The sequence below is a fragment of the Periophthalmus magnuspinnatus genome, chromosome 21 (genome assembly GCF_009829125.3).
Source record: "Periophthalmus magnuspinnatus isolate fPerMag1 chromosome 21, fPerMag1.2.pri, whole genome shotgun sequence".
Classification (NCBI taxonomy): Eukaryota; Metazoa; Chordata; class Actinopteri; order Gobiiformes; family Gobiidae; genus Periophthalmus; species Periophthalmus magnuspinnatus.
In genome coordinates this window covers 24,105,053-24,130,259 of record NC_047146.1, presented here as the reverse complement: position 1 = coordinate 24,130,259, position 25,207 = coordinate 24,105,053, and the positions used below count along the sequence as shown (strand labels likewise).

Sequence of the window (25,207 nt, the reverse complement as noted above, 5' to 3'; positions counted from 1 at the left end):
CATTATCATTGCACAAACAGATAAGGAGTCACCATGACAACACAATCAAAGATACAGCTGTCCTAGTATAAACAATAATATAGTAAATGTAGAAATCAGAAAGATAATTGTTTATCGATTCAATATCGAGCTCTGAAAAATGTCATTAAGATCTCTCTACTTTATCAGTTTCATGGCAGATGCTGCTTTCTGAATATGGGCACAATTTGAAGATAAGACTCCTAGTGCAATACACTAATTGAAAATGTTATCCTTTAACTTACAACACTTGCTACTTATTCCTCAAATTTGATAAATAAATCACAGTTAAACAGTGCTCTGCTATGATACGAAAATAAGAGTCAAGTTATAAGGTGATTAAAAAAAACTAAGTGTTTTCATGCCTTTTAAATGGATTTAAACTACAAACAATGAATTTTACTAATTTAGCCTTAAGGCGCTAACTCTTCTGGTATGGGCATTTGTTTGTCTCCATGGAGACAATATTGCTTTGCTTAGAATGTTCCACAGTATGGCATTATTTGTCTTGCATTTATTCACTAACAGGTGTTTTTTTTTTTTTTTTTTTTTTTTTTTTTTTATTAAGGAAATACATAAAATAATTCTTACTGTGAGCAGGGTCACCTCTCCACAGATCAGACCTGTAACAGTCCAGGCAAAGCAAAAATATCGCAATGGAGACAAGCAGGTGGTGGCCCCTCCAACAAAAAAAGTTACATAATGAACCTTTAAACAACACCAAATTATTCGGGTTATTACCCACCATAGTTACAGTGTATTGCACATCTGAGTACCTGTACTTGGCCTGAAGTGAGCTCTCGAATGGATTCATGAAAAGAGGGATTGGGTCATATCTGGATGAACTGCTGTTACTTTGGCAACCAGCCTCTCAAAAGTGTAATTAATGTGAGTAGTTTTGCCTTGTGCTTTGCTCTGTACAGCGAGAGCTCCCACAGACCGCCTGAGCGTATGTCCAAGAAAAAACTGCCAAAGATTCAGTTTCCATCGCAACCAAGTTAGTTTCCTTTCAGAAGAACTCTTTTTTTTTTTTTTTTTTTTCTTTAATTGAACTGTGTGTCCGGAGATCAACCTTGGTGCTAGACGCTTTATTAAAGTTCAGGGCAACCTAGCATCTGAGTTTAATTTCAATTTCAGATATTTTTTACAGAATGTGACTAATTGTTTTCCCTGATCTGTAATTTTCTGTTTGGACGACAGCTGACTATGTCTCTGCAACCTGTCAGGTTCAAAGACATGGATTATGTTGTCAGTGTGGGGAGTGTTCAAAGGATTGTTAAAGCAGTTCTTTTTGTTATTCAGTAAAATGGAAAGACCAAAGGATAAAGAAAATCTTCCTTCAAACTATTTAATCTCAGAATGAACTGAGTAGAGAAACTATATATATATATATCATATTTTAGTAATGTTTTGTGTCGTTTCAGAGCCTATGTGTATTAAAAAAAGTTTCTGGTTTTGAGGGCTAAACAAGCATACATAGCATTGTTAGCAGAAGGTAATACATTTGATCCCGTACATTTCTTTAATTGTTATTATAATTATTGAATTTAAGAGTTTAAATTTGATTTAATTTCACAGCCCTACTCCTACATATTGGCCTATGCTGTGACATACCAAATCCTTGTCATATGTAGGGGTGGTGTGATAAATCATATCACAATTTTGATTTTATCACAATTCAACAATATCTTTATAGACATTATTAAGTCATCTACTGCTTTTGAAAGTTTTACAGTTATTCACCTGTTACTCAGAGCATATAGAGATAGACCAATAGGAGGAGTGAATGTGGAAGTGTCTGCATTAAACAAAGATGAACTAAATCACAACATGACAATTTCACATAAACAACTTACTGTCACAGGAATGAGATCACAATTCCAATTTACTGCCATATCACACTGTCTCTCAGATGCAAAACTTAAATAATTATCACATTGGTCATTTAACCATAGAAGTGCTTTTACTTTGTCTGGATCATGGCCCACAAGACTAAAATCTATTCAAGTCTCATGTCCAGTCAACCTGAATCACAGTCAAGAGTAAGTAAATATACTCTGCTGCCACTGCTCGACTCCTCACTGCGCAGCTAAAGGCTCTAGTGTCAGCAGCAGCTCAGATCAAAGCCTGCTCTGAGGCAGACTATGCATACCAAAATCTGATCATTATCTGATTTCTGGAATTCAGAAATTACATTAGAAATCAGTTACATCTGATATAAGTAATCTGAATTCCTTCAACAGACTAGATACTCTCTACCAATTCCAATACCACAGTGATGATAAAAACACTCTTTATTTAGAAAATAGAATGTGATTTTCAACATTAAATCATAGGATACATTATATATTATCATGTGGCTTCATATCTTTGTAAGCCCTCAGTCGTCCAGCTCGGTTCCATAGGGATCCATAGGCACATACTAGTCTATAGTCTATATAGTCTTATACTTGTTCTGTTACAGCTCATCATTCTAAAGCTATTCACAGGTTTATTTCTGTGCTGTGAATGTGACTCTTTTAGTAATGCTACCTGCTCAAGTGAGCATCTAGTTTCAATACTAGTTTTAGTATTGATTAGTATCTATTTTGATACTTTTGACAGCTCTACTCTTTCCTTCCCTCACTTTACTTTTGGTGATCAGATTTCTTTTGTGCATGTAAACATGGCAAAAATCTGATCTAATAATTGGAATGTCTAATTATTCAAGTAATCTGATTTTGGCTATCAATTTAAATGTATTTTAATTTTTAACTGAGATGCATGTTTTTGTGTTTAATCAAGGCTGCAGATTAAAGAGTCCACCAAACCACAACGTCTGTCACAGCAGCTGGAGAGAGCTGTCACCACTGTCTTCAAACCTGTGGCCAACCATAACTTCAATGTAAGGAACACTGGATAGATGGGAGTCAGTTACCATGGTGACGCACTATACAAACAGTTCAAATACACTTAGAGAAAAAAAAAAGCGTATGTCTTTTTATATGTCTGACATGAAATCAGACTAAACTTTTCCTGTTTTAGGTCCGTTAGGATTACCAAAATAACTATTTGCTAAATGCCAGAAAATCAGAAAATGTTTTTATTTTTTAAACATTTTTGTCATTACTTTCTAAGTAAGAAGTTTACATACAGTAAGATTACTATGCATTTAAACAGTTTGGGAAAACCCAAATGCTGATGTCATGTGTTTGGAAGCTTCTGGTTTATTGCCAACATTTTAGTTAATTGGAAACATACCTGTTGATGTAGTTGAAGACACATCTGAAACACACTGCTTCGTGGGAAAGTTAAAAGAAATCAACCAAGATATTATGAAGAGAATTGTGGGCTTGCACAAGTGTGGTTCCTGCTTGGGTGCTATTTCCAGATGCCTGTAGGTGCCATGTTCATCTATTCAAACAATTATACACAAGTATAAAAAAAATGTGCATATCAACCCAAGAACAAAAGCAAAAAAAAAATTGTGAAGATGCTGGCTGAAGCTGATAAGAGTGTGTCATTATCCACAGTGAAACGAGTACTGTACTGACATGGGCTGAAAGGTCACTTTGCCAGGATTTTTCCAAAAAGTGACATAAAAAAGCCAGGTTACAGTTTGCAACTGCACACAGGAACAAAGATCTTATTTAGGGGCGATAGTGGCTCAGTGGTTAGAGTGTTGGTCCCCAACCCGAAGGTCTGAGGATCGAGTCCGGCTCAGACCAAGTTCTGTCGTTGTGTCCTTTGGCAAGACACTTCACCCACATTGCCTAGTATGAAAGTGTGTGTGCGAATGTTAGGTGGTGGTCGGAGGGGCCGATGGCACAGATTGGCAGCCTCGCTTCCGTCAGTCCGCCCCAGGGCAGCTGTGGCTACAATAGTAGCTTACCATCACCAAGTGTGGAAATGAATGAATAATGACTATAGTTTAGTGCTTTGAGAGGCTTTGAAAAAGCGCATTACAAGTGTAAGCCATTATTATTATTATTTTTTTTTTGAAGGTATGTCCTGTAGTCTGACGAAACTAAAATTTTACTGTTTGGCCATAATAAGCATCATTACGTTTGGAGGAAAAAGCGGGGAGCTTGCAAGCCTGAGAACACCATCCCAACTGTGAAATGTGGCCTACAAACTTGGCTGAGTTACACCAGTTCTGCCAGGAGGAATGGGCTAAAATTACTGCCAACTATTGTGAGAAGCTTTTGGAAGAATATATCCAAAACGTTTGACCCAAGTCATACACTTTAAAGGCAAAGGCACAAAATGCTAGTGAAATGTATGTAAACATCTGACTTTGAAGAAAGTAATGAAAAATTGCCTAAAAATCTGTGTCTTATTATTCTGGCATTTAGCAAATAGAAATAACTTAATAGTAATCCTAATTGATCTAAAACAGGAAACGTCTGATTTTATGTCACAGTGTTTCAACCGTATGAGAAAAAAAATAGCCACACAAGTTTTTAAAAGGTCTGAACACTCAAGAACTATTTTATGGATTTAGACAGGAAATTTAATGGGGTTTGTGATCAACACAAGTGGTCCTGTTTCATTTTTCAACATAAAGGTCCCTCTCAAATCAGTAAATTCAGAATGGAGATTGTGTTAAACCAAAGCTTAGATTAAAGTCTAACTTGAGTAACAGGTTCAGACACAGCAGTATCTCCAGTTAGCATAATAGTATGGGATTGTTAAGTGTGACCATCACACCTCATTTGGGTCCTTATGTTTTAGTAAATGAAATTTTAAAACAGCCTTGTTAAGAAAATCTGATATAAGGTATAAATCGCGAATAGTAGTAATAGTGAATGAGGCTACAGTTCTATAGACTCCAGAAGAAGAGATGTACAATTATGACACCATCACTTAACAGGCCCATTGGAAATTTAGTTGTTACGTGTGATGTCATTAATGGGTCCAAGGCAATAAAAAAAAACAAAGACAAAAATAAGGTGCTACCAGTTGGACCCGAAACTGACAAAATCACTTCATTTTATACGTACAGCGGGAGGGATACTTCTGGTTCAAATTCTCATTAAAAGTAAAATTCTCAGTAATTTATCTCAAATAGTTTTGAAAATAATGAAATAGTTTGAAAGCTTGATGGGGTGCTAGAGGTTGTGGTATGTACTGGATGAAATGCCAAATATTACTCTGAAAATGTGAGTCAAGGTTTGTGCACATAACATGAAACACCGCCAGATCCACAACCATCTGCAGTCCACAGTTGTCACCACCTGCTCTGTCAAATGAAAAATTCTATGGTATTCAATTTAATCTTTTGCTTAAGTCTCTCAAAACTTTTTATCCTATGATTAACTAAGTGTGGTTTAGGATTGGGAAATATGACAATAAAATAAATTGCTGTTTTTCCTCATATTGATTAACCACAAATTTTGCTTTTATTTGATTTGGTTTTATTCAAATCATAAACAAGACAGACCTAATATAATTGTCATTTAAAACTATAACATAATCAAATTTCTTCTTCCTAAGTCTGAACTCTGTTCCAAACCATATGCTTTTACTGACAGAGCATTGCCTGAAGACCTATCCATTAAAAAAATCCAACCATATCAATAGAAATGACAATCTCGATCAGATGTATTGATAGTTATTACAGTGATGTGTCACATTGGAATTACTGTGAATTTATACATTACTATACATTTGAGTTATTACAGTTAACAGTATTGGAGAAACATAATAATATGAATCCAATATTAATCTAACATTGATTTAATGACTTTTTCTGCCAAAAAGATAAGCACGAACAAGACTTAAATGTACAAATATTTGAATAAGTCAGTTTGATAATTGGTGAAATTATACTAATGTCATAACGGGTGGGGTTGGGAGGACCAAAGACATGCAGACTCGGGGCAGATTTACAGTGTTTATTTACAAAATGGTGAAATTCAGTCTTTAACGTCACTGGTGGGACACAAGGCAGTCCCTGGATGGAAGATGGTGTCCAGCGGAGCAGCAAGGGTCCTGATGAGGGGCAGAGGACACGAGGAGGTCCCTGGACAGAAGACGGTGTCCAGCGGAGCTACAACTGTCCTGACGAGGGGCAGAGGACACGAGGAGGTCCCTGGATGGTGTCCAGCGGAGCAGCAAGGGTATTTTCGCGGCATCCGAGTTGAAACGGGCAGGACACTGCTGGAACATAAACGTGCACTGAAATAGGAATCCTTGACATAAGCCGGGCTGACCTGAGTAGGGTTCGGGGTCCGTGCCCCTCGACTCTGGGGAGTGTGGTGGTGCTGCGGTCCCGATAGCGGCAGCAGCGGTGAGTGGAACTGGGGGCGAGGCGGCGAGCAGAGCAGCGACTTGGCTGGTAAGCAGGGACACCTGTTGTGTCAGTTGAGTCACTTGCTGGGTGAGGGTCTGATTGCACACCAACAGAGTCTGCAGGGCCTGGTCGTTTTGTCCGAAGATTATCCCGTGGTGCGTGAACGCCTGGCGGAGGCGAGGGATCCGACCCCGAGTCTGCTTGGTCCCTTTCATGGCCAGATCGTTCTGTCGTAACGGGTGGGGTTGGGAGGACCAAAGACGTGCAGACTCGGGGCAGATTTACAGTGTTTATTTACAAAATGGTGAAATTCAGTCTTTAATAGTTCATTTAACACACACGGGGAGCAGGGAGTGGGAGGCAGACCAAGCGGGAGTAGTGCAGAGCAGGGACGGGAAACCAGGACCAGAACGAGGACAGGATCAGGACAAGACCAGGGCAAGCCAAGCACTGATGTCCAGAGTGGGCACGGAGACAGCCAGGGCCGGAGCACGACAGGACCAGGGACAGGGCAAGGGAAGACCCAGCATGAGTAATCCAGAGAGTGGGAGACAGGGCAGGAGACGGGAAGCAAGCCGGAGACCAAGACGGGACAGGAGGCAAGGCAGAGGGGTAGACTGTACCGGAGCTGGAGCGCAGAGTCAGGAGCAGGAACGAGCGAGAGCAGGAATGTTGACACGCGGACGATCTGGCACCGAGTGTCAGAGGGTAATCATCACCAGGAGGTGATGATTACCCTGATGGGACACAGGTGCGCGCGGGAGGAGCCGAGAGTTCTGCCCAGCTCCAGGTTCAGGCAGGTGAGGGAGGGGGGAGAGCACACAGGGAGGCACAACAGGAACAGAAATACACACATCATGACAACTAACCATTATTGTTCCATTGTTGTGTAACCCTTCTGCTAAGTCCAGTTACATTTCAAAATCAGAAAATTCAGAATTGTGATCACTTGGTTAAACGTGTTGCCCTCACCTGACCTCCACAGACATTGCTGAGCGTTGGTCATTGGAGCGTGAGGTTCAATTCTGTTTCTCTGGACAGAGAAAAGTGGCTTTGAAGTGAGGCCAAAGACACAAAAAAATGGCTTATCTTTGTTATTTACAGTCACTAAATTAGCATAGCATCTGTGACTTCATCTGAAATGGTTGGCTGCATTTGATGCATTTGCTAGTTCATTTTTACGCTTGTGCCTTGTTAATTGAAATTTGTGTATCTAAAGATACATTTATGCTGATAACTTTAACTGTGATTGTTTGAGCTCCATGAAAATTCACGCAGATGTGAGTTTTTACAGGTTTTTAGACATGTGAGTTTCATCCCGATCAGACCAATTTTCTAACATGAGCTTTTGTAGACAGTTTATAACGGAAGTCAATAGATAAAAAACTTTCCAAAACACACTAATTTTTGACACCTTTTCTAAAAATCAAGGTGAAAATCATTGTTGGTGTAAAAATATTTTTTTGTAAAAATCAAAAATGGTTCAGATGTGTTTGTAATCAGCAACTCTTCTAGTAAGTCTGTAAAGCTGAAGTGAAACCCCCCCCCAAAAACTCCAATTGTTTCTGTGGGTATTTAAATCAGAGGCTCACATGTCCTTGTATAGACATAAGTGTATCTGAGAGTGCAGTTATAGTGTAACTTTGGCTGTGTTTTTTCATTTGTCCTGAAAATTCACACAGATGTGTTTTTACAGGTTTTTAGACATGTGGTCCTGATCAGACCAGTTTTACCGACATGATAACTTTTGTATACACTGGGCATATTTTGGAAATAAGTGTATCCATTGACTTGCATTATAATCACATTATTTGAGCCACCCCTCTCAAAATCAAGGTGAAAATCATTTTGACTTCAATTTTGTATTTCTCTGCAGTAAAGAAAAAAAAGTTTTTCAAAGTTTTGCTCATTTTTAGCCCCTTCCCCTATGACCTCCACACAGAACATTTGGACAATTCATGCCTGGAAAACAAGATAAAAATACAGAAGACTACTAACCAAAGACTACCAACACATCCAAACCATTTTTGTATGGTTTGGATTTTGTACGGTTTGGATGTGTTGGTAGTGAACCTCTCTCAGCCTGAATGGTTGGAGTAAAACAAACGATTTCAAGGACTGTTTCTGTGAGTATTCACATCAGAGGCACTATATCCCTATGTAAAAATATTGGTAAACAAAGCAAGAAAAACCATAATTTTGGGTTCTTTGGGGAAGACAAGAAAAATTCTAAAAAAAAATCATGAAGATAATTCATTCATTTTAACACTAAGGCTTCAAATTATGTAAATCATTATAATGTGGATTAAAACAGTTTCATACAGTGTAATGGAGGGAGGCAAACATGCCTTGTGAAAAAGATTAGAAAACATTTAAACTTTCATTATTCCCTAAAAACAACAAGAATTCTAAGAAGCAAGATAAAATTTGATATCAAATGCACAGTTTGGACTATGGCCTGCGTGTTCATTCTAAAATGACCTGGTACTCTAGAGTTTTAAAGTGGAGTTTGTACAGTTCTCTGAAATTTACACAACCCTTTGTTTTGTGGAGCTATTATTTTTGGTTGAAGTGTATTGCCCACATTATAACAACAGTCCTCAAAAGCACTTGACTAGAAATCAGCAAAATACTGTGTGTGTGTTTGGGTTGTAGCAGCATTTACTGTTAAATTCATTATTGTACTAATGTCTAGTGCTGGGAATTACAGGAATTTCACACATGCCAATGAGATCACGGATGAAAATTTATCTGAAACTCTGGTACATTCTGTACTAACTCAAAATTCATGTTCACTGTTCCATATTTAATACATAAACATATAAACATCTTCAGGTAAATGTACATGACTATACAACCGCTTGTAACTCGGGGGTAACTCTTGGCCTGCCCTTTTCCAGTGTCCTGTAGTAGTCCGGTGGAATATTAAGAGTCATCACATAATCTGTATGACAAATACATTTTCAATTTGTAAATGGTATAAGGATGCAGTTTTGAATCGCCAGGCTTAAACTAAATATAAAGACCATAGTGTTGGAACAATTAACATTAGTGTGAAATTTTTGCATGGACATGTCTTTAAAGCCTGATTTCATTTCATGACTCGGGAACATGTTTTAGTTTTAACTTTTAGCCCCACCCACACAGTAATTTCTGCCACTGTGATATTGTACCATGACACAGAAACAACTGTCTGAGATGGTGTCCTGCAGTTGTCTCCTTCACTCTCCTCTGTCTGTTTGCTGCTTTGTCACTCTTCAGAATGCTTTATAACAAATAATGAAATATCCAGGATAATGTCAGGCTGTTGGATTGCTTAAATAGGTGAGCAGTTAGTTATTACTCGAGAAAATGCTATGCAAACTCTCATTTTTTTTCATTTTTTATTTTCTTATTTAGCAGCTTCTGTACAATGCAATATACAATGTAAAGAGAATGTATCTTGACAGGAATACATAAAAATCAGGTAGAGGCCCTTTAACAGTTTGAATGTTTGTGTGCTCAGATGGAGTATGAGAAGAAGAAGAAGTCTGAGGGTAAAATGGTGCGTGCAGAGAGACAAGTGGTTTTAGACATGCTCTTTTCTGCCTTTGAGAAACACCAGTACTACAACATCAAGGACCTGGTGGAGATAACTAAACAGCCCGTGGTCAGTCTCTCTCCCTTCCCCTTAATTTATTTATTTTTTTCAGATGCACGCGGTATTTATAAAGTGCTTTTTATTCATTTAATTCAACAAAACACTCAACAGTAATACCTCCTCATAATGATGCAATAGCCTATGTATGGTATAAGACACTACATGTATTTACATTTTGGATAAACAACCCAACCCTCTCTTTCTGCCTCCTAAACTCTAACCTTCCCCTCTCCCTAACTGTCTTCTCCTCTCGTTTTTTTCCTCTCTCCGTTCCTTCACCTATCAATCTCCCCTCCATGTCTCCCCTCTACTTTTCTCGAACTCTTCATATTCTACCTCCCTTGTCTCCTCCTCTGTCCTTCTTTTTCCTTTCCTCTCGCCAATCTAATCTCTCCTTTGACTATGTTTTCTCACACCATCGGTCTCCTCGTTATCGCTAATTACCTTGTCTCTTAACCTCCCTTTCATTCCTTTCTCCCGCTCTTCTCAATGCTTTCTCTCACTTCTTACCCGCTCCTCTCTTACCACTCTTTAACTTTCTTTTCACAAGGCATGTTCTCTTCTCTAACTCTACCTTCTGATCATGCCTCTCTTGTCCCTCCCTCTTCTTTCCCTCTCCTTCTCTCCCCCTTCCTCTCCGTCCCCCTTTCCCCCTCCTTTTCTATTACCTCCTCTCCCTTACCCATGCCTGTTTTGTCACTCTCCCTCTCACTCCCATCTTTCTCTATCCTTCCTTCCTTCTCCTCCTATCCGTTTCTCTGTCAATTTCCGCCTTCTCTCACTTACATGTGCGTCTCTCATCCCTCCCTCCGTATTTCCCTCTCTTACTATTATCCCCCTTCCTCTCTGCTCCCCCTTCTCCCTTAACTTTTAACTTCTCTCCCTTACCCATGCCTCTTTCATCAATCTCTCACTCCCTTCCTCTCTCCCTCCCTCTCAGATGAATCAATACAGGCTCCATGGCTTGGCGGTGTTAGTCGGAGTTGTGTAGGAGCAGAGCGGACCTGCGGGTCGGCTGATTGCATAACCATCAGCCATCACAGTAGGAGTCAAGCGCTGTTCCCCTGAAGCTCTTTGGCCAACACTCAAATTAACTGAGCTCAAACTTACCGAAGTGCCCATTACAGAAAATACATCTCTGTTATCCATTACCTGACACATGCTTCACCTAGTTTAGGGGAAAGGGAACAGTGACACCTACTGGACAATAGTGAGTGGTGACAGTACAGTATATGACCATAATGAATCTCTGTTGGCTACAGATTTGTGAGAGAAATAGAAATGGAAATGTGGTTTAATCAAAGTATAATTTTATATGAAGGTCAAGGTACACTTTGTCACCGTAAGGAAATTTGTGTGGGGCTGTATTTGGCTAAAAACATCCTGCCATTCAAATAGTCGACTAAAAAGGGACCATCGCAAATCTTTCCATGTATCTAACCCAAACTGCACTCACAAGCAAAACCAAAACAACTATTTATGTAGAAAATGATATTGGTAAGCTAACTTGAGCTAACTCACTAACTTCTCCTTTATGCTGTTGTCCCATGCTTTGTACGGAGTCAGGAGCGCCAAGGGAAACTCCTGTAGGATTATTAAATGTATATTGAAGGACTTTTTCAAATAACATTTCAAATAACCAATGTTTTGTTTGTAGACTTACCTGAAGGAAATCATGCGTGAGATCGGGACATACAACAGTAAAGGGGCTCATAAGAGCACCTGGGAACTAAAGTCTGAGTACCGCCATTACCAGTCTGCTGATGAAGAAGAGATGCAGACCTGAAGAACACTTAACTTGTACAGAAAAACAGGACTTATTTAAGTTTGTATACACTGGTGCTTCTTTTGTTTTCTTAGACTCCAAAAGAAAATGTTTACTACATATTTAAATAAAAGACTGGATAACATTATTCAGTTATTATTTTCAGAATTAACTGCTTAAAATTTGTGTTGGTTTTCTGACAAAAGGTGTATGGACAGTCTGTGCGTCCTAGTTTGTATTTGTTTGTCCTCTTGAACAGAAAAAGTACTATTGAACTAAGGTTAAGGTAAAGGAACACAGTATTGTCCCTGTAAGGAAATAATTTGAGGCAAGCCATGCTTCGTGAGGTTAAAAGGTCACTGACATCACAAAATAACCTTAATATTCTTGTCACAAGATGGAATGGTTTCAGTCACAACTTTTAAGGACCTGGCCTTAACCTCCTGAGACCTGGCATCCTCATATGTGGACAACACATTTTGGGTTGTCTAGGTCACAATGCAAATTTTTAGAAGAATAACGGCATACAAAAACAGCAACAATGTAAATATATTTAATTTAGAAATGTTTTAACATTTTAGAATGTTTAAATTTTTTTTTTTTCTTCCTGCTCCTGTCAGCAGCACTTCACACGAGACATTGTTCCAAGAAGCACAATTGTTGTTTTTCCATTTTGTTTTTACATTCAGGACAAATGTTGCTATGTTCAGGGTCTTAATAGTTTTTGCGAATCATTATTCAAATGTTTTATCAAAATGATTAAAATGTCCACATATGAGGACATTTGATTTACAGCATTTTTCTCAGAAACTAGATAATGTAAAGACAATTCTTTGGGACCTGGTGAGTGTAAATACAATCAGCCCAAATAAGAGAAATTAATAAAGCATGTAAGAGCTCGGGTCTCAGGAGGTTAAAACACCAACCCTGTGCACTGAAATGTCAAATAAGTTTTTGAATCAATGAAAAGTGGGACATTTGCTAAATAATGGGGCAAGGTGCCTGAAGGTTAGGAACAACCCAGAGGCAGGAAGTCACCACACAAGTACTGTACTATATAACCTCTCGCCACATTTATTGTGTATTCAGAGACTTATTGCAACTTACTTTCAAAAGATATATGCACTAGGGATGCAATGATATGCAAATTTCATAGTACAATACTGTGGAGCTTATTCTATATACTGCGAGGCCTTGATATATTTCGTTACAACCCTACTATGAACCCAGAATAAGCCATAATTATCTGTTAAATCCATTTGGGCATCTTGATTTCAGGGGGTTAAAAGATACAACTGATCAAAGTTTGGTGGTAATAGATTTTTATTCAGAGTGTATCACTTTATACCCAGGTCTGTACAGCCTGACTCATAGGAATCAATGCTAAAAACAGCCACGGCGTTACAATCCTGGGGATTCCAGTCACTGCATGGGCCAAAGACTAAAGTCAAAAACTAAAATCCATGACGAGACAGTTCCCATTCCTCAGTCCTTTACTGGTGGCTAGGGGGCGCAAGACGAAATGATTAAAGTTTCCTCTACAGCATGATGCAAAATAGTTCTCCTGGTCTCTGCATTTGGTGGGGTTTGGGAAGCAGCAGCCAATTGAAAAGCAGATGGTTGGGTTACTGTAAAGAGAAATTGGATACACGTTACAATTCTGGATTATTAACACATTTCTAAATGGCAAGTTTCAATACATGTTGTAAATTATTGTACATTTCACCCATTTAAAAGTGTCAACAGGATTTAGCTAAAATTTGACTTCCTGGCTTGTTCTACTGCTGTGATACTTTGGTACGTTAAAACAATTACTTCACCCTGATTGGTCAGTCGCTTTCAGCTAGAGAGTCATTCCAGATTGATGTGTGGAACTCGATTCAGAGGGCTACATATCAATATAGCAAGAGCCAGGTTGGCATTCAAATATCTAACAATAGTTCCTTGTGTCCACTTAATTTCCAAACACGCAATATTTTGAAACTCACAAACAGTACTTACACATTTCTCAATCTCCAGTCCACTTTTGAAGACAGTCAGAAATGGAGTCATTCCATCCGGACGATAGTCCAGGAAGGCAAGGGTGCCCTCAGGGTTCATCGAGGCTCCTGTAAAAAACTGAAATACAAGTTCAATGTATTGCGCATAAAGCATCTTGCTGAGTAAGAACAATAACTGGAGGAGTGTAGTAGGCAAAGTAACTTTTTTTTTTATCCCAACAGGTACAGCTGCAGGCTGAGAAATATTACTACCGGTATGTGGATCCAATTTACACATGACTGGCAAATCTCTCCTCCACCAGGACATTTGTATTGAGCGCTGGCAATCAAGCTAGCCTGTATGTCCAGACAAATGTGAACATTTAGGACCTGCTAGTAGTGCCTTGACTCAGTCGACACTAGCAGTATCCCTGTGCACTAGGAGAGCTGGATTTAAAAAAAAATATTGAAATGAAAAAAGGACCCATTTTCAATAGAGTTTCTGATCTTCAGTGATTGAAATCACAGAAAAAGTAAAGCTATAAGGTTATAAATGATATTAGGTTGAACTACTCAGCCATGTTCTTGTGCCGATGTGGAATATTATGTGGAGTTAAAAAAAAAAAAAAAAAGGTCATTACTGATCATCCACATTCTTCAATTCAAAACACACTTTTGCCTCACCTCGAGATCCTTGTTTTTAAGCACCATATTCAACATCTTCTTCCCTGCCTTCTGGGCGTCCTCTTGGAATTGAGTCACCGACTCAGGACTGGTGGCCTCGATCTTTGTCTTGAGACTGAAGACATAAACATACAGGGTGTCCATTAAGTCTCTTTACAATCAAAAACTTCTTTTTACAAAAAGGCAATTGATTGGAAACCACTGAGTACAATAGAACAAGTCTAAGATAGCCAAAGTTTTTTGTTTTTTTTTTAAACCTTATTTAATACACACCTATATGGGCACCTCTTAGTCACCCACTTCTCTTTCCATTTAACACTGTCCCCATCTCCATCAATTTGTGGCTCAAGAAATTTACGGCCAAGATGGTGGCTCTCTTCCATACTTTGTTCTATAGTTTTGAGTCTGCATTTCCAATTTTGTGCCTTCTCTTAAGGAGTAACCATTTCTTAGGAGTTCATTCAAAGGGATGCCACTTTAATCAACAGGATGCCTGAAATACTAAAATGCAATGTGATTAAAAGCTTTTATAACCACTGAGTACAATAAGAAATCTAATACATCTTATCAATTGCCTTTGTCATTAAACTTTAAATTTGTAAAGACACTTTATGGACACCCTGTACATTGAACTCGAGTCACAATGTTCTTCAGTGTGCCCTTAATGTGAGAGAGAATGCAGTTTTGGTTCAGAGCTCTGCACTCGTGGTTTAGGGGAGGAACTGAATGTTTTTTGAAAACCTAGCATTCAACATGGTCATAATACACTACAGATTACAGGACTACTAACATACTAATTAATGTGCACTATCCCATATTAAATAAAGCCATTTTGTTTCTACAACACATTTAAAACATCAGCAACAATGCAAGTAGGGTCTAAAAATGTCTTATTCAAATAACCTTTTGACATCATTCACACTTACGCTTTCATGTATGCCTTGAGGTATTTCATAAACTCATCCTTTTTGTAAGGGGGCGTTTGCTGGAGAGAGTGGTTGAGGACTATGTCCACGCCCGACTCTGTGGCTTCTTCTGTTCCCTCAGCCACCTCTTCAGCAGATGCATTAGCGCCGATAAGGGAATCATCGATGCAACCAACCTTTCTGCTAATACACTAAAAATAAACTCAATTAACCAAAAGCAGTGACAGATTTTGGGGGAAAAAAAGCTCATCGTTGGTGATTTAGACATTTCCATGCAAGTCACATTCTAGAATCAGATATATTCACAAATGATCTACTCGATCATTTCTGATTAGACCAAATAACTTGCCACAACAAAACTACATTTATATCATGTATTATTTTGACCTGTCTCCATCTGTATTAATTATTGGCCAATGTGATGTTATCTGAAACCCAACTATATGTCGGTGGCAAACTCAGTCGGTAAAATAAAACATTATGTTCAAATTGTATAATTCATCAATTCTTACCTTGCCTTGAACTTCATAAAAGAGACCATCTTCTGTTACCGTAATTTCATAAATGTCAGAGAACATTTCATCACCTAAAAAAGCAAAAACATTTAGTTTATCAAGTTTCCTGTAAAGTTTTGAAATTAGTGGCCCAAGAAATTACTCAAGACAGTAGATCTCTAGCATTTGGAAAAATTATAACTCAACTTTAAGAGCCACTGTCAGAACAAAGCGTTTTTTTTATTTTAATGTTATTGTAATTGGAAGGACAAAACCACCTTTGCAAGCCACACCAACGTTCTAATTATTTAATATTGTAGTCTTACAAGCGGGAAGGGTAGCCAGAACTTTCACTCCTTCAGGAATGTTTGTATTGATGTCACAGTACTCATGATTAAAAGTGTGCTGCTAGAAAAGTACAGTTTCTTTAAAACGTTACCCAAGCAAATGTAACTACGTACTACCCACATCTGCCCAACTCCTATAGTCTTTGTTATTGGGATTGTCGTTTGGGTTATGGCCTAGTTGGGAAATTAAGGTTTAGGTTTGGGCCAGTATGAGGGTAGGGACGATCAGTTTTAAAAACAGCTTTAAAATGTACGTAAAAAAGTTGGGTAGGCTCTTGCTCCGGGTCCATGTTGAGGACTTGGGACCCGGGGAGGAACAGAAGCTAGTGTAACGAGATATAATCTGAAATCTGGCAAGGGCCACGTTTCCGTAAATAACAGTTTACACTAGCTTCATGCCGCACACTTTACCAGTATCATAAAAGACATCATGCCATGCGCTCATCCGGTAAACTGTATTACCGGATGATATAAAACGAACTACGAATAATAAGAGCGTATTAAACTTGATACGAACTCACGAAGCCTAGAAATGTTACCCGGCAAATGGGTGATTAGCATTAAAGCTAACAGGGCGGCTTCATTGTAAAGGGTAGCATCAGGACGGAAACACGCGTTAGCTTCGGAGCGGCCGAACTTCAGAACAACGTATAAAAATAACTTTACCGTGTCGAGATCAAGATATAGTCTGAGACGAGATAAAGCCAAAATGTTAACGCTCATACCGGTGATTAGACACTTGTAGATGATCATGTTTGCTGCCTCGGTGTTTGCTCTCACACAGTAAAGGCCTGTCGCTGCTGGTGTAGCGGAGAAAAAAGAGCGAGCGACGCACGACGCAGGCCCTTTACCGCGGCCCGGTGACGTCAGCGAGGGCGGATCGGTGTAGCGTGTGCAGTCCGTGCGCACCCAGCACTGGGCCAGAGTGGCATCGATAGATTTCAGATTTATTAAAAGAACCATAAATGACCGCGATGAGGGCCTTTCTCCATTAGATATAGGCCAACATAACATTCCTATATCAGTATCACACCCATAGTTCTCTCTCAAAATCTCCATTATCATCTACATTTACCCAACCTTTCTACATAACTAGCCTGTATAATCTACTTAGCACGGTTTTGTTGCCAAAACCCAAGTTCTAGTTTACACCATAGAATTTGGTCTAAACCCTGTGCAAACCATTAAACTAGTATAGATTTTGTCATTAGATCCATTAAAGATGAACCTCCATGGAAAAGGTGGCATTTTTTTTAAATGAACCACAGATACAAATTAACTCAACATGCAACACCATATTTGAAAAGTAACTATTTATTCTTCATCATCATATTCTGGTACATAATGCACCATTTCAATTATAATGATATTTAGAAAACTGACACCTGATGATATGCAACCATGTACAGGTTACCAAAAAAATGCAGTTAGAAGTCTTTTTTTTATAAATCCAATGAAATCTAAAATTGCAGATTTATGGGCACATTGTGATCAATAGGTGCTTTTTAAAGGATAACCTGACTTAACCAATAAGATTAAGACTTGTAGAGAGCGGAAAGAGGCAGGTGAACACACGCATGCTCAAAAAAACAAACAAAAACACAGACAATAAAAAGTAGTCAATGTACAAACTATACAAACAAAGTCAAAATGATTGACGATGACAAAACACATGTTCCATTGTATTGTAATTGTAATTGCCTTTTAGAACATGTATGCTTCAATGAAAACGGTACCATGTTCTTTATGAACTGTGCCAAATTTGTTGCCGCCTGATATTCATTTTGTGAGAAGTGCACTGCAGTATTATTTCTGACATGTAACTTGAATGGTTAGAACTGTCCACAGTCGGTTATGATTAGTTTTTTAGCTGGGACACCCCCCTTTGTGCCAAGCTCGCCCATCTTCTGTACCACATTCATGCCGTCCCGGACCCATCCAAAGGCCACATGTTTAAAGTCCAGATGCTCCGCTTTCTTCAACGTGATGAAGAACTGGGAGTTGTTTGTGTCGCGGCCTCGGTTTGCCATGGACAGGATCCCCGGGCCAGTGTGTTTGACATCAAAGTTCTCATCCTCAAATTTGTCGCCATAGATGGATTTTCCACCAGTGCCATCGCTATTGGTTATATCACCACCCTAAAAGACAAAAAAAAAAATCTTTTAAAACTCTGACACCCCAATATTTTAGGTCACACACATTAAAATCAAGCAAAGGTCCTTTAAACATTACCAGTCTTACCTGGCACATGAAGTCCGGTATGACTCTGTGGAAGATGGAGCCCTTTAGCCCCAAGCCCATCTCGCCAGTACACAGAGCCCTGAAGTTCTCTGCTGTTTTTGGGACAATGTGAGAGAACAGTTCTATGGTAATAGTGCCCAGGTTCTGTCCATCGGCCTCCACACAGAGGAACACCTGAGGGTTCGATTCCCGCGAGTGCTCCTGGACACGGGACATGTGCGGAGTGGACACAGAGTTCTCCCCATCCTCTCCGATTCGAGTCTGACACTCACAGAAAGTCTTCCTGAAAGACTCTGTGATCTCTGCAGTTTTGAACTTAGCGGCCAGCTGCTCGACAGCACCCTCTCCCTCTGAAAAATATATAATATATGTATAAAATATATAACATGCAAGCTTGAATAAGTGAATTGCATTATCAACAATGAATGTTTGGTTATGCAATTATTGTCAATGTGAATAACTTCACATGGCAATAAGCAAGGGCATGCAAATAAAGGAAAATTTACATCTAGCTGTGATGTAGTGCTGAGCAATTAGTCATTATAATGATGATACTGATTTCAACAATTGCTCTATTCAATTATAAAAATGTTGTAGTTAAAAATAGAATTCATTGATTTCTGTTCAGAATAGTTTGTGCGTTTGTCTTAACCTGCAACACCTGGAGCAAAGTCACTCATCTACAATGGCTTTGAAAACAGAACTGCCATTTTCTCTACAGGTTAATTATGAGAAGTAATCATTTGAAGAAAAAAAAAAAAAAAAGTATTTATTTCAACTATGAGCCAAATAACCGTGATTAGAATTTTTGCCATAATCAAGTGTCTCTAGAGTACGTCAAGGTATCAGCTGACACAAAATAAGTTATTCAATATAAAAATCACGTGTCGCATACCAGAGTAGTCGGTGGCGATCCAGACGAGAGCGTTGGCCGATACGTTCATGGGTTTGAGTTCCATACCCTTGGTGATGGTGTGGTTGGCACAGACCTTGAGGATTTGGTCTCGTCTCATCAGAACCCTGTAGTAGTGTTTAACAGGGTGGTACAGGATTTTGATGTCACCCACCCCGCGCTCCTTCCACTGCCCCAGGTCTCTGTCCCAGCGGTACAGCTTGGTCCGTTCCTTAAACAGGATCTCCTCATCCTCCTCCCCGGACTTAGTCTCCACCTGAGATGGAAGCAAATTACCATTAAAACAGGCAGCACTGACCTCTTAATACACAGCACAACTTTTGCTGTGAATATAAAGAATACAATGTGTGAATTATAATAAAATCTACATTTGTATCATTATTAAAAACGACATTCACCTATTCAACAAAACACTGCAAAGACTTATCTTCCCTTGTGCAGAACTGCTACCAACCAAAGTACAGAGGCCCTACCCTCTGAAATAATTTTGTCACGGTAAGCATGATCACACTGCATCATGATAACGTACAATGATGACAGCCACAGTTCACAGTAGCAAGCAGTGATTTTTAAATTTCATTCATGCAAAAATGGTCACACAGCTCTTCTGAATCCTACACGTATCACAGTTTAAGGAAAAAAAAAAGTAAACTTAATCTGGAATAGTTCAGATTTTTAAATTAATTTTAGTCTTGACGACTTCTATCAGATTAGCAACATGATTTGTGTGTTACCTCTGGCAGTGACACAATTGGCTCAAAGTGAATGTCCACATTATTAGGAGCCTCCTCTTCTTCATTATCTTCATCATTTTCACCAGCAGATTTTGACGCTGTTGTGGTGGCAGACCCAAAAACAGTGGCTCCTGCATTGGCCCAGGAGAAGTTTGAATCTGTAAAAAAAAATAAAAATAAATATACAAAACAATTGAACGAATTCAAAAACACCTCTAAACTTAACCTGAACATTTGTTGTTAGTTTTTTATTTTGTTTAAGTAAAAAGGCGAACCTGTTTTTCCAAATGCAAACCCATCTGTGTTTTTGGCCAAATCTGCAAACGAAAAGCCGCTCAATGTGCTGAAGCCAAACAAAGGAGTTTCACCTGTAAAATTATAATGAAATTTATTAAAACATGCATGAATAAATCAGCTAATAAAAGTTGTAGTGATGCTGTGATCCAGCTTTTTCAGTGTTGATACTGAATTCGAAACTATAGGTTATAGTGTTATGTAGCTCTGATTTGTCTCTATACAACACCTTTGTATAAATACAAGTTCAAACACTATGAGACTTTCTGGGCCAATTACAACCAGTTAACAGTCTTATTATATCAATTCATATATCCAACCAGCATATCAACTGACCCAATATTTGGAAGCCAATATATGATTCAGCAAGTTTTTCAGGAATGGTGCCGATATTTGATACCAGTATCATTGGCGCATCCCAAAAATGTTAATTTTGCATAGTATGTCTTCTTTAATTACATTGCTCAGGACTAATCAGCTATGTGGTAACTAATGACTACAAGACCTATAAATCTATTTAAAATCTGTTTCTAAAACTTTATACTGTGAATGTGACTTTTTTTAGTATCGATACATACTCAAATTAGTGTCTAGTTTCGATACCAGTTTTAATATTGATTAATATCTGATTTGAGATACCTTTGACCATTTTGGTAGTACTAGTAGTGAAGTATTGCCTTACCCTGAACGGCTGCAGTGTCCTTATCTGTATCTGGCTCTAAGCTTTTCTTGGTGGACAGGTCGATGGGGGTGCTGCTGCTGCTGCTGGTGGTGCTGATGGGAGGAGGTTCACTTTGCGTCTCTTTGGGCTGTTCTGCAGTCTGCTCCTCGCAGACAGGGGGCACTATGGTGGGCTCTGTGCTACTTGACACGTGCTCCTCTGAGGGTTGAAGAGGAGGCCCACTTGTCTTGTTTTCCTTTGTAACGCCTTGTAACTGTGCGTCCTGAAATTAAATGAGCTAAAATTCAATGTCTGTTTTATTTTTGCCTGTTGAAGACCTACCCTGAACCAAAACTCAATAACTAGTAACTCAATCTCATTTAAACTATTTTAGTTTAAATGAGATTGAGTTACTTAAACAATAAACATCCTTAAGTGAACAAAATGTATCCAATTCTGTCATGCATACAGTGCGACCTTGAAGTTGTTTATAGTGTTACAAATCAGAATTTAATCCTGTAACATTCGGGTAACTGTCCAAGAGGAGCAAGGAATTATTCACAATTTAAACATTTTCTTGTAAATCTGTCCAAACAATCTCCCTCACTAGCCTGAAACTTGTAAGGAATATCTCTGCTTTATAGAGCTGAGTGTTAAATTGAAAAATAAAACTCAATTTGAATACCTCTAAACCTCTGAAAATACCCCTAATAAAAAAATGAAATAGACAATTAAACTGGTAAACTGGATTAGTCTCGTACCAGGGCTTGCTGAGCCTTGCGGACCTCTGTCTCAAAGTCTTCATTTTTGTCGTGGTCTGTGTCGCTGTCTGGGCTGATTCCACAGAAGAAGTGGGGGGGCAGCTGCAGACTCAGTGCCCTCTGCTCCTCCTCTGGGGTGGGCTTTTTCTCCCACACAAACACACAGTCTGCTTCTGAAGGGACATGTAATATCTTACTTTGTGTGTAGTTATGCTATCTGACAGAACATTTTAAACCATAGACATTGGAATTGGTATATGTGTTGCTTCTCTAGCCTGTTAGTGGCTGATACTTACAAATGAAAAAGTGAGTTGTCGTAGTTCCAGTTGCATACCATCCCCTCACAAAATCAGAGTAATATTTTATTCAGCCTTTGAATGCTAGTTGTACCATACTACACTAGCAATAGGTTGACAGCCAAAATAATCATACTCACAATTTGAGATTTTTTATAACAAATTTAAATGGCTATAGAAAAAGATACCGTTACAATAATAGATTACAATAATAATACTCCAATTACTCCAATATAATTAACAGAGTATTATGGTAAAATAATACTACTAATAATTTAAAAACATTGAACAGATACATTGTAAGTGCTAAAATATCTGAACTTGACATACCATCTCCAGCAGCCGCAGCCTGTTTCTGTGGAGCATCTAGGTAGAGCTTCCCGTTTAAAGCCTTCACTGCTGTCTCGTACGTCTCATCTGAAAATGTACAGATTTTTTTCTTATTTTAGGACAATATCTGTTAAAAGACAAGTATACCATCACAGAAATTTTCTAACCAGTATGGAAGTATGAGACACTATTTTTGATTCTCTTTCTCTTATTTGCAGGGCTAGAGTTTGGCGGTCCCTGCTGACTGCTCTTTTTGGGATTTGGCCCATCACTCCCTGTCACCCTGTTTTATTTACCTTGTTGCCTTTCTTACATTGTTGGCCAGGCGATCCATCCTGATGCGCCGGAAAGACCCTAACCCACCAAGTCACTCTCAATGGATAAAAGATGCCCTCTCGTTCATGAAACTGGAGAAAATAAGGAACTCTCTCAAACGCTCTGATTCTAAATTTACTGAAGTCTGGTTACCTTTTTAAGATCGCTGTACATATTCTGTCTCTTTTTTGTTCTTGTTTTTGTTTTTTCCTCACTCATCTGTTTGGGTGGGGGGTAGGCACTTCTCTCTTTTGGCCATCTGTTGGCTGTGTGTGTATAAGTTTTAAGGTGTGTACATTGTATACCGTTAATCTCTCATATTAGCCCTGAGTACTACACCTTTCTATGTAATAGAGTTTTTTTTTTTATATTCTAGAAAATCTCTAAATAAATCATACATAAAAAACTGGTATGGAAATACTCATCTAATGGTATTGAAGAGCTTACATTTGATTTACAGTAAATGTATTTTTTGATTTTTGAAGCTCTTCACAATTGCCCTTAAAAGGAAATTTGTCCTTTGCATTTGACCCACTGTAGTCCTTTAGTCATCTAATTGGTTGATGGAGTCTTAGATGACCAAAATTTTTATTCCCCGACTAAATTATTTAATTTACATTATATGGATTTATATCGGACAACAGCAAAAAAGAGAGGTTAGTGAATGATTGTGAGTGACGTGAACAAGAACTACTTTAGTCAATAACAGTGCTTATAATAGCATTGCATTTTTTTATATTATGTCTCATGTATAGCTGTCAATTTCATCACAATATTATCGCACTAACGCAAAGTAATTTAAACGCAAATTAATCGTATGCTCATTTTGGCAATCAGCGCGCTCCATCTTCAGACGAATTTGAAGAGACAGGCAAGCGGCCTGTGGCCAGCCTGTACAGACGGCAAATACAAGCCTGTTATTTTCACTCAAGTGGCTAAACGCACCCAGTCAAGTTTGACCAGCTTTCCCAAAGCAAAAACTTGACAAACAGGTCCAGTGCTGAGTGCATTTGTCCTGCTTGAGCAACCGGTGTGGGCGTCCCCTCGTTTTCGCGCGGCTGTAGTTTTGCGAGGTTACGCACGTAAACGCTGGCGCGTGTAGTAATAGTGCGTTCACACCAGGGCGTCAGAGGCGTCGAGTTTACATGCAAAGGCCGTGTCCCAATTCGCCCACCTGGCCTTAAGCCGTGTCCCAATTCGCCAAATGCACCTTTTGAAGGGTCCCTTCGAAGTACTCTTCAAAGTGTAGTTTGAAGGTTCCGGTCGAGAATCTGTCCTCCACAGTGTAGCCGCCATCTTGCTGAAGTGGGACAGGCCTACACCATGGACCGCACTTCCACCGCTGTCTTTGAGCGTACGATACGTACATTATGTACGTTATTTTTAATGATTTATTATTTAATAGAAGAAAAGTCAAGATGTCGTCGTCACAGCCGTTTCTTTCTGTTTAGATTGAATATCAATAGGCAAATATAACGTTTGAGGTGATTTTTTTTTACTCAATTGTAGCTACTTCATAACTTAAACAAAATATACCTTGTGAAAACGTAATAACAGAGACAGAGGTAACAATATAATTTTTACATTCATAGTCTATAAACCAGAGAACACTGATTAGTGGTACATATAGTGGGATATTACAGTTTAATGGTTCGGTATTTTGGCCAGTGGCTACACCACTTTAATAACAGTAGAGGGCACTGTTTCCCTTCTATGCCATGCCAATTCTTTCCATCTGATTATTATAAGGTATTTTCTAGCAGTGCAGCGCTACATCAAGCTAGTGTCTTGATTTACTAACACGAAGGTAAATGACACGTGCCCACGAGGGGCGCAGACGTATGGAATGTACCGGAACACATGAAGATTTTGTGCACGTCTCAGGACTCTCTTCTGTCCTTTCCTCATAGTCCGTTGCTTCATTGTTCACATTACCTGTGTGGAACTCATTAAACCCTTCTGACTTTACATTGCAGTCTCTTGGTCTTTGACGCTTACAATAGAAACGAGCATTCTTACATTATTCTTATTGCAATAATAATTTCACATGATAATAATGTCTCTTATTGTCTAGCAATAACTCCACATTCCTTTATTCCATGTAACTCCCCTCCTTTTTAATCATCAAACACACGGCCTGTACTTATCTTTATTCAGATTTAAAAGTTTCATGTCACACTGTTGTAGATGAGGTATACCAGTACGAACATTTGAACGTGTATTGCGCAGTGGACTCCATTTTCTTCTCATTTGTGCGTAGCCGCGGTGCATGATGGGATATAGAAGTGCGCGAAGTGTGCACGGATGCACGCTTCGGTTACGTCCGATCTCCATGGAAACGGTGCAAAGGGAAGGGCAGGTTTTCGGCCGCATTCAGTAGGGTGGGTTGAAATGGGACAGCCCTTGTCGCACCGGAAATTACGTAACTGCCCTTCGAATCGCCCTTCCAATGGTGATTCTAAGACCAGGTGGGCGAATTGGGACACGGCCTTAGAATCACCATTGGAAGGGCGATTCGCAAGATGGCGGCTACAC

The 25,207-nt window shown here is 39.0% G+C and overlaps 3 protein-coding genes across 5 annotated transcripts in view; 1 reads left to right on the top strand and 2 right to left on the bottom strand.

Moving 5' to 3' along the window:
* The window catches only part of LOC117388938 (general transcription factor IIF subunit 2-like), an 81,180-nt gene extending 69,437 nt beyond the window's left edge, over window positions 1-11,743 (top strand). Inside the window, exons 6-8 of the mRNA XM_055230651.1 lie at window positions 2,803-2,902; window positions 9,798-9,941; window positions 11,590-11,743. Coding sequence (XP_055086626.1) covers window positions 2,803-2,902; window positions 9,798-9,941; window positions 11,590-11,718 — 373 coding nt within the window. The 3' untranslated portion in view covers window positions 11,719-11,743. The remainder of the gene's footprint in view (window positions 1-2,802; window positions 2,903-9,797; window positions 9,942-11,589) is intronic.
* Window positions 11,744-13,002: 1,259 nt separating this feature from the next.
* On the bottom strand, window positions 13,003-16,992 carry tpt1 (tumor protein, translationally-controlled 1). 2 transcript variants are annotated; one of them, XM_055230652.1, is made up of 6 exons: window positions 16,853-16,992; window positions 15,799-15,872; window positions 15,287-15,477; window positions 14,361-14,475; window positions 13,692-13,815; window positions 13,003-13,321 (listed from the first exon to the last, which is right to left on the bottom strand). In XM_055230652.1, exons 1-6 carry the CDS (start codon window positions 16,878-16,880, stop codon window positions 13,236-13,238), a joined length of 618 nt encoding a protein of 205 aa, XP_055086627.1. In that variant the 5' UTR covers window positions 16,881-16,992; the 3' UTR covers window positions 13,003-13,235. The 2 variants fall into 2 exon arrangements, with proteins under 2 accessions (XP_055086627.1, XP_033843198.1); XM_033987307.2 differs by having other exon boundaries at window positions 13,003-13,325; window positions 13,699-13,815.
* Window positions 16,993-17,427: 435 nt separating this feature from the next.
* The window catches only part of ranbp2 (RAN binding protein 2), a 32,097-nt gene continuing 24,317 nt past the window's right edge, over window positions 17,428-25,207 (bottom strand). For both annotated transcript variants that reach the window (XM_033987305.2, XM_055230648.1), the window contains 8 exons: window positions 22,358-22,444; window positions 21,732-21,904; window positions 20,992-21,253; window positions 20,291-20,383; window positions 20,016-20,173; window positions 19,264-19,537; window positions 18,369-18,718; window positions 17,428-18,265 (listed from right to left, as the gene is read on the bottom strand). In XM_033987305.2, coding sequence (XP_033843196.1) covers window positions 17,960-18,265; window positions 18,369-18,718; window positions 19,264-19,537; window positions 20,016-20,173; window positions 20,291-20,383; window positions 20,992-21,253; window positions 21,732-21,904; window positions 22,358-22,444 — 1,703 coding nt within the window. In that variant the 3' untranslated portion in view covers window positions 17,428-17,959. The remainder of the gene's footprint in view (window positions 18,266-18,368; window positions 18,719-19,263; window positions 19,538-20,015; window positions 20,174-20,290; window positions 20,384-20,991; window positions 21,254-21,731; window positions 21,905-22,357; window positions 22,445-25,207) is intronic.